A 10,000-nucleotide genomic window follows, 5' to 3' on the forward strand; every position below is an offset into this window, starting at 1 on the left:
CTATCGTATGATTCATTTATAGCTCGGTGGAATTGGAATCAATCCAAGCTACATAAACACGATGTATTATACTGTACATGCAAAAAATCAATATCAATGTTTTGGCGTCATTACATAACCCGAGTTGTTCTTTCGAGCCATCGAGCAATCAAGCCAGCGTTCTGTGTCTATGCACCGCCCGCGTTATTTATTTATTTCATTTTGGGAACAATCGAGGCTGTGGTTACTGATCATACGCCGTATGTTTGGGTATTTCATATTTACGCCTGAAGCACACCAAAGAAATCCTGCCTAACATTTTGACCCGTTCCCGTTTCCTATTCCCATTTATTAATCAGATGTACCGTAATCCATAACCTTTTGTTGCTGTCGTGAACGTCATTCTCTGTTCTGTGTTCTTGCCCTTCCATGAGCCTTGATGATGCAAAAAAAATAATAAATCTGGTATTCTTTAATACTATGTATCTCTTTATTAATATTAATTGTTTATTAATAAAATATCACCACATGTGCGTAAGATCACCATCCATGTTGCGACCGTTATTGATACGGGTCCCAGTGGAGTTTTTCTATGTACGTCTGCACACTACGGCATCGTCTTCTTTCACTGGAAACGTATTTCACTCCCAAAAAGTTTCTTTTTGGTTTTGAACTCCAACCCCCGTGTTCCACCTTCACCCGATTTTCTACCGTTGGAAAGGTAATCATTGATTTAATTGGTTGAAAAAAACCCATGCGTGTTTGAACGGAATACCTAATCATGCCAACAAAGAAACTATGAGCCATGGGAAATTTTACCATGCCGACAGCTTCATGACTTTCTAATAAAGTACTTTCACCACTCTTCCTTCTTCTTCTTCAATCCTGTTCCTCTTCTCTGTCCAATCATGCCACCGAAAGGGGAAAAAAATGATGAAAAGAGAGAGCAAGCTTGGCAACATATGTAAGCTGGAAGAGCAAATGCGGCAGAAATAGTAGTTGAACAACAAGAACATCAAAGCAAGAGAAAGAACATGCTGAATGCAGGCACGTCGACCTTCCATTACAATTCAAGAACAGGCCCAAAACTGTACGTAGACAAATGGCCCACTCAGATGCTTCCATTGGAGCTCACAAACGGGCTCAAGATAATGCCTGAAGACGATCCCTTTGGGCCAATCCAACTCTTCCTGAGCAATTTGAAGCTCGCCATTACATTCCAGCCAAAAGCTGTACAGCAGTCTATTGGACAGATGAATCATACATTTCCACATTGCAGTCAATGCACTTTGTTCCAAGGATGAAATACCTGGCATGTGCTGCGGCAACGGGAGGTTGACATTCCACCGTTTCCAACTCCTCCGCATCCTTGAAATCTCTGTATTCAGAAGAAAGCTCAGAATTGAAGCATTTCCTCGATCACAGTCGGCAGCACAGCAACATTTTTAACATAACAAGCTTCCGGCACATGGAGAGGGTCCAAGATGGGAACTTCAAACCCTCCTTTGTTGTGGAAGGGCAGGTCTATCACCGAATTGGAGCTCTGAACCCACTCCCAAATGAGTCAGCCAATTTCTTGCAGATTTATTTCATTGGTGTTCAGGTTAACCGATGAATGGGAATTTTTGCCAGCCTTCAGCAGAATACCACTGAAAAAACTCAAACTATGCTCATGGAGAAGAACAAGTACATCCAGTTCTTTAAGACCGCTCATGAGCAACTGAAGGCCACAGGAAAATGTCAAAATTGTCAACCGTGAAGACAACAGACTCAAGAATGAACATACCCGACACTTTAGCATTCCAACTTCTGATGAGATTGAAATTTTGATGCCTGATGAAGAAGCAGGACACAGAGACATTCAGATCAAGCCCTGTGCTGATGGAGAGCCAGTGGCATAGGAAATTTCTGAGCTACGTCACAGCAATGACGCCCTCCAATATCCCCTTCTTCTTCCACTTGGTGAAGACTCATGAAATATCTACTTGAAAAACAAACTTGGCAAAAACATCAATGCCAATCCCTGTTACGCATTTCATCTTATGCAGCAACCAAATGACTTCAATGTTTTATGAGCAAAGTACCTCTATCAGGAGTACTTGGTTGACAGCGATTGCGAGATTGAAACAGAGCACCTTAATTTGTTGAAGAAAATTCAGAAGGAACTAAGAGCTGACAACTACAACACGTCTCAAGATGCCATATTGACACCTGATGGAGACACTCAGAGTGTTGACAAAAAAGTGATACTGCCATCTTGCTTCACAGGAGGTCCGCGCTATGTGCATGAGAGGCAGGAAGATGCAATGACGTATGTACGTAAGTTTGTCTGACCGGATCTCTTTTATCACATTCACTTGCAACCCAAAATGGGAGGAAATTGTTGATAATCTTCGGCCTGGACAGAAATCTCATAATCGTCCAGAGCTCACTGCCTGGATGTTTCAGGTTGCAACTCAAGTGCCTCAAAGACCAACTAATTAAAAAGCACATCTTTGGAAAACTTCAGTGTAATCTACACTCGATCGAGTTTCAAAAACGAGGCCTCCCACATGCTCACGTGTTGGTGTGGCTCTAACCTGATTGCAAGATTCAATTGCAATGATACTGATTCAGTGATCTCTGCAGAAATTCCAGATCCAAATGAGGACCCTGAGCTGCTTGAAATTGTCGAGTCAAATACGATTCATGGGCTTTGCCCACCAGTCATTCATTCAAAACCCTGAAAGAGAAAAGATCCCAACACCTGTGAAAAAGCGTTTCCAAATAGACTTCATCCAGCAAACCAAACGGGGAAATGACAGCTGCCCTACCTATCGCAGATGAAAGCCAGGGTGAGAGGACATGTTTCCAAAGTAAAAATTGGTGGGGAAGAGAAAGTGATTGACAACCAGTGGGTAATTCCATATAATCCCTTCCTCCTCCAGTCTTTGAAGTCACATATCATGAGATGTGTGCAGCTCCATGCAGGCCATTAAATATGTCCTCAAATACATTCATAAGGGCTCTGACCAAGCCATATTTGAGTGACAGCAGAGTGAGAGAGACAGGATTCAACAAAATCAGCCCGAATGAGATGAGATCAAAACCTACCAAAGCGCACGGTATGTTGGAGATGTCCATCGGCACAAAATTTCAGCTTTCTTTGTCACCTGGAAGACACCGATCTTTAATATCAGTCAGTGAATCAGTGAGTAGAAAGAGCTTTATATAATAAGTAAATGAAAGCACATTTCTCCTAACTCAAGAAGTCAACATAGCCATGAAAAAAATAAAAATTGCTGCTTGGGGACTGTGTACAAACATGGCATACACCCCCTTTTCCCTCCCATATTCACAATTCAAGTTCACAGAAGTAACTAAATATTTCTTGAAAACATCGATCATAGCACAGCGGTAAACTTCCGATAAAAGTTTTTCCCGACAACCTTTAAAATCTCAATCCAATGATAAAATTGAACAATGTAGAACACAAACCGTCGTCTTTGCATTTTCAAAACCCTTCTGTTTAGCAGGACTTGGACATGTTAAATAAGGTGCTGTAGAACACACTGCATCAACGTCGGTCAACTTCTGGAATTATTTTGTGTTCAGCAGTGTTATTCTGAACACAGCGTGGGGAAACGTGTTCCAGGAACTCTTTAGTTGCCTTGAAGGTGGATGGAGGTTATGTTTTCACTTCTGTCTGTCTCTTTGAGCTGCATATCTCAAAAAGTTATGGACCAATTTGGACGAAACTTGGTGGACAGGTTTGGTGGACAAACTTGGTGGACAGACAAATTGATTTGATTTGAGTGAAAATCTGGATCCGGCTCTGGTTATAATGAGCTGATAGAAAAATACCTTGTTTGATGCCACATTGAGCAAACTTGCACCCTCTTTGCAGGCTTTCAGGTTGGTGCATCCTGTCGTATTGCACAGGTGAAGACTGAGCTCCAGCGTGCAGTACCCAAGCTGAAACGCAGCCAGGTCGCTCCCTTTGTTGCACTTATGGAACAGCTTCGTTGGTTTGGAGGGTCTCAAGTCCGAAACGTGGCTGTGAGTGATGTTTGCAATAGGAATGGTGAAAATGAGTTAAGCGGCATTCACACTGTGGTACAGAATAGCCCTGTGATCAACAATGGGATGAACAATGGGACAAACCTGTTATCCTTTGAGTTTTTATTCTCTATAGATCTTTTCTAGTTCTTCTTTAGTTCTTTTTTACCCTTGAATTATTTGTCTAAATTTTAATCCCTGTTTAATAGTATATCCATTGTATTTGAGTTTTGTGGAGTTTGGGTTTGTACTTATTTAAAAGAGCTCGGTTCCAGCCTGATGGGGGGTATTGTGGTGTATGTTATCACCCAAGTGTTTTAGTGGTTAACACGTGTCAATATACACCATATTGACACATGTGATGGACCAAGTAGTCTTCTCTTTTCCTGGTTCCTTCAATTAAAATGTTTCAGGTAATACATCTGGATTTAAATCATTTATATTTTTTATTTCAAGACAATAATGCACTAAATCGTTTTTGGGAATTAAAATGCACCATCGTTCTTTTTGCTTAAAATTTAATATATCTAATTAATTTGATAATTTGATAATTTTGAAGATCCACATGGTATTGTCGTTAGATGGGGGTTTATCACCACCCTGGACCCTTTGGAGTCAGTGCTGCCAGCAAACTACTGCTAAGATTGGCTGAGTAGTTACTGGTCACAACTTGTCCACTGTTCGATCAGACTGTAAATGTTCTCATCATTTGGTAATTGACCAGCTTGAATGTAGAAAGGCAACAGAGAATTAATTACACAAAGGCACTCCTGGGCAACCCATATAGGCTCGTCCATTGTGCACCAGTGAACTAAGAGAAGCTCAGATCCAGTACAGGACACCCGAGTGAAGTTCTGCCTCAGCATTCGGTCTCAAACCGTGATTTAACTCAGAAAGCCATTCCATACTTCAGGCACCTTCACATTCAGCCAAAGTTTGCCCAATCGATCGCTTCAACAACTCCACTGTCAATGCTTGCCTTGTCACATTTCATATGACACACCACCATTACCACTTGAGTGTTATCCCTCAGTGAGACTGGCCACGAGATCATGCACAAATCGGCCAATCATTGCGGTATCGGTTAAAATAATAATTTGAAGCCCACTAATAAAATGCAGATCTCAATTCCAAGAAGGGGTGGAGGGAAAGGACTGGGAGGAGGGTGACCAGACATGAAGACAAAGACAGATTGAGACACTAGATTCAACACCCAAATAGCGAGCCTGTCAGACCTAGGGAGTGTTCCATTACCAATCAGCTTGTCGAGTGCTCACCACGAGGCTTAAGCTCTCAAGCAAACACTCCAACGAAACGGTTGCTAAAGAACCGCTCGCTTGGTAAGCGATAGCAAGCTGATTGGTAATGGAACACACCCCTGCACTGTCCTGCATTGTCAAATGAATTAAACAAGCAGTCATAGACTGGTACTTTACGAAATAGTCAACTTGACCTCTGACCTTGTCTCATAAAAGCTGTCTCTAGAGAAGGTAGCGACGCAAACCAGAAGTTTCTACGATGATTCAGTACAAAACCATCAAAAATCGAATGTTTGACCTCACTGTGACCTTGACCTTTGACCGATTTTGACCAAAATCTAATCAGCGCTAGCCATCACCCTCCTGAATCATGTGGTGTAATTTGACATTGGTAGCTTCTTCCGTTCTCGAGTTATAACTTTTTTTGGATGTTTGACCTCACTGTGACCTTGACCTTTGACCGATTTTGACCAAAATCTAAACAGCGCTAGCCATCACCCTCCTGAATCACGTGGAGTAATTTGACATTGGTAGCTTCTTCCGTTCTCGAGTTATCGTGCCTACAAACAAACACACACACACACAAACAAACACAAACACATAAACAGAGGACGGAAGTCATCAATATACTTACGAAATCTAAAGATTTCGTAAGTAACAATCTTAAATCCAAGCTTGGCAAACATGCTGCATAATAATACAATTCCCTTAACTCAGAACATGATGCAATAGTGAAAGTGAAAGTTTTGCAACACATGCACCGATCATGAATGTTTTCTTTAAACCTGTAAGATGGGCAAACACTGTGTGCTGATTAATGATACATGCCTTAACTCAGAGCACAATGTTATGGTCGAAGTTTTGCAATTCAGGTATTTGAGTGTTTTTTCATTCACCTTTTGAAAAACATATATATATATATATATATATATATATATATATATATATATATATATATATATATATATATATATATATTTATATATATATATATATATATATATATATATATATATATATATATATATATATATATATATATATATATATATATATATTTTTTTTTTTTAACAAGCCTGGTGTTGGCGCAGTGGTGAGGGCAGCGGCTTGGGATCCAAAAGGTCCTGAGTTCAAGCCCCGTTGGGCCACTGAATTAATACACCAGGGGGTTGACTCAGCCTGTCATCCTTCCGAGGTCGGCGAAATGAGTACCAGTGTACTGGGCCGGTGTATACCCCGGTTAAAATAGGTGTACCATATCCCTGTGCCGTAAGAGGCGACCAGGGTTGAGTCAGGAAGGGCATCTGGCGTAAAACGTGCCAAATCACTATGCGGATCATACGGATGATCCGCTGTGGCGACCCCGAACGGGAGCAGCCGAAAGAAGAAGAAGATATATATTTTAAAACACTTTCGAAGTTCATTTGAGAGCTAACATACAGAACATACAATAAGGGGAGCAGGACAGGGAAGGAAAAAAAAACCATGTGGAACAGAGACATGAGGAGATCTGTGGAAGGGAGAGGGATGGGGCGGGGTACAAAGGGGAAACAAGATGGACGTGACAGAGACTTTCAGGTCCTGACACTACAGGGACTTTCAGGAAGAAAAGCAGGGAATTTGATTGAAGGAGGTGGGTTTGGGGTGGATTAGCGGAGGTAGAAAAGATCGTGGTTTTGGATGGGGGAAGATAAGAGATGGTGAACAGCTGTTTTGAAGACCTGGAGGAAAGAGTGGGATTGAAGAGAGTGTGGGAGTTTGCTACAAAGGCGGGGAAAAAAGGAATGAAAGAGTGAAGGTGTGCAGTGATTCATGAATTTGGTAGTTTTACCAGAAGGGGGTTGCTGGCGGACCTTGAGTGCCCTGCGAAAATATGGGGGTTGGGGGGGACATATCCCAGACAGAGCAGGGGGGATGTTGAGACCAGAGAGGAGATGGTAGAAGGCAGAAAGACAACCGACCTGCCTGTGGTGAGAGAGTGAGAGGCCTAAAGACTCAGCCTCGTCTCGGAGAGATATCAATGTGATCTTGAATGCCATGGTTTCCACAGCGTCAAGCCGAGAAAGGTGCGAGGCAGGAGCACCAGCCGAGAGGGAAGAGCAGTACTCCACCAGACCGTGGAGGAAAGCTTTGTATGTGGTCAGGAGCTCAGGTGGGCCGAGGAAGGACTTAGCACGACGGAGGATTCCCAGTCGGTGACTTTCTTTAGAGACCAGCTTGGAAATTTGCCTTTCCCAGGAAAGATCATGGCAGATAGTGATACCCAGTAGCTTGAATGAAAGGCCTTCTTCAAGAGGATTGCTGAGAAAGTGGATGGGGGGGGGCGGGGGGGGTTGTAAACAGTCCTTTCGGAGAGGCATAGTCAGTCTGAGATTTGTCCTGATTGAAAGACATGTTCCATATGTTCGACCAGTTTGTGATTTTACCCAGATCTCCAGAGTGCGAAGAGGCTGCTGCTTTCCGGTCTGATGAAGAGATAAAGAGTACTGCTCTCCCCTCTGGGCTGGTGCTCCTGCCTCCCACCTTTCTCGACTTCACGCTGTTGAAACCAGGGCTTTTAAGATCATTGGCATCTCCCGCAATGAAGCTGAGTCTTTGGGCCTCTCACTCAATCACCGCAGGTTGGTCGCTGGTCTTTCTGTCTTCTACCGACTCCTCTCCAGCCTTGCCCCCCCTGCTCTCTCTGTGATTTGTCCCAACCACATTTCCACAGGGCGCTCAAGGTCCGCCAACAACCCCCTTCTGGTAAAACTACCAAAATCACGAATCACTGCTCATCTTCACTCTTTCATTCCTCTTTTTTCCCGCCTTTGGAATAAACTTCCTCACTCTATTCTTTCCCATTCTTCCCTCCAGGCTTTCAAAACAGCTGTTCACCACCACCTCTTATCTTCCCCCATCCAAATCCTCGATCTTTTCTACCCCCGATAATCCACCCAAGCCCACTTCCTTCAATTCTCCTGCTTTCCTTCCTGAAAGTCCCTTTAATGTCCATCTTCCCCTCGCCATGTTCCCCGTCCCATCCCCATCCCTCTCCCTTCCACAGTTCACCTGTGTCTGTTCCCCAATGTTTTGTCCCTTCCACTCCCGCCCCTCTTGTCTCATGCCTCCTTGCTGTGAGTTGTGTGTTAGCTCTCATACGAGCCTCGACCAAGGTATACAAAAAAAAAAAAAAAAAAAAAAAAAAAAAAAAAAAAAAGAGGATTTCCCAGAGTCGGAGAGATGTTCCCCAAGCTTTGGGGATATCAGGGTGTTCACAAATTGATGGGTCACAAGGTCTGGCAGCTATATTGGGTTGAACGGAAATCTTCAGAAAAAATTCTTTCTCTTGAACTGCTTCATTAATTGACAAAAAACTTCACAATGATCTAGTAGTCATGGGGAGTATATGTTTTAAATTTCAACCTGATCGGATGTATGGTCTGGCAGCTAGAATTATTATTATTTTTTTTAATCTGGGTTCTTTTTGATATTTTCTTTTTGAAGAAGGCTCACTTGGCTGCACCTGGATAGGTTTGAGGGTAGAGGAGTAGCAGTTGAAAGCAGAATCCTATCCAGGTTCCTCCTGATGATTGCATCTTTGCTTTTTTGGGTTCCTTCTGCTGACTCCAATGTAGTGCTGCACCTCCAGTATTTGGTCTTCCATTCGTTTTGAATTGAATTTGTTTTAATCCCATTCTGAATTAAATTGAATAATCATAAACAACATGTGTCTGTTCAAAGCGGGCTTGCATCAAAACGTGATATCTTGGTACCCAGTCATCACTGCCTGCACTTATAAAGTGTAGTTTACGCTAAGTCTGTTATTAATTACGTAACGAAGCTGTACATCAACACCACATAAAACATGTCCTGGTGAGGGTCTGCAATCTCTGATTGGTCTTTTTCTTGTTATTATTTTGTGGTGGAAACAGGCAATTGGAGGAAACATCATGACTGCAAGTCCTTTATCTGACCTGAACCCTCTATTGCTGGCCAGCCGGGCTTCCCTCACCTTCTCCTCCATCGGTGATTCACTGAAGTGATGCTATAATGCAGTAATTGTAAACAAACTTTTTGTGCACAATGTCAAGGCTCATGTAAGAGCGAGAACAGAGAACGGATGAATGCACAACAGAACATAGAGGGACTTGAACAAATAAGGGATGCGAGGAGGAATTGGGGTTAAGGGAAGATGCACTGGGTGGACGAGATGGATACAGTTGCAAACTCTCAGGAAAGAAAAACTGGAAAAAAAAATCTGAGATGGTGGTGAACAACTGTGTTGAATACCTGGAGGGAAGATTGAGATTGAAAAGAATGTGGAAGTTGATTCCACAGGTGGGAAAAAGAGGAGTGAATGAGTGGAGATAAAAGATAATTAATAAGGTGGACAATGAAGGAAAGTATGATCAGGATTGAGATTAAGTTGATGTCATTGAGTGAAATGTATTTTTAATAACAGAATTTTTAAATGTGTGTTTGGTATCTTTCTTTTACTCCAGATGGATCAAGAACAATCAAAATGACTCAAGATTTCTTCACTGGTTACCGTTCAACTGCTACCAAAGATAATGAAGTCCTTATCTCGATACACATTCCGTACTCTCGCGAGGTAACTTGGATCTCAGTTATCTTTTTCAGTAATTTCTTCAGTAGTTAATACACTGAATAAAAATACATAACTGCAGTGTCAACTGCTGCAACTTCTTTAATGGCATCTTGGTATCTTTCAGCCAGAGGTT

At 42.3% G+C, this 10,000-nt stretch overlaps 1 protein-coding gene across 5 annotated transcripts in view; it reads left to right on the top strand.

Moving 5' to 3' along the window:
- The window catches only part of LOC147025695 (xanthine dehydrogenase/oxidase-like), a 400,539-nt gene that overhangs the window by 114,581 nt on the left and 275,958 nt on the right, over positions 1-10,000 (top strand). For all 5 annotated transcript variants that reach the window (XR_015057977.1, XM_085880369.1, XM_085880370.1 and 2 more), the window contains 3 exons: positions 3,866-4,017; positions 9,191-9,284; positions 9,761-9,870. Coding sequence is in view for 4 of the 5 variants with exons in the window: in XM_085880369.1 (XP_085736495.1) it covers positions 3,866-4,017; positions 9,191-9,284; positions 9,761-9,870 (356 nt within the window). In the remaining variant the exon portion in view is untranslated. The remainder of the gene's footprint in view (positions 1-3,865; positions 4,018-9,190; positions 9,285-9,760; positions 9,871-10,000) is intronic.

Source organism: Eptatretus burgeri, chromosome 5 (genome assembly GCF_056783735.1).
Source record: "Eptatretus burgeri isolate ZD-2024b chromosome 5, Ebu_testis_v1, whole genome shotgun sequence".
NCBI lineage: Eukaryota > Metazoa > Chordata > Myxini > Myxiniformes > Myxinidae > Eptatretus > Eptatretus burgeri.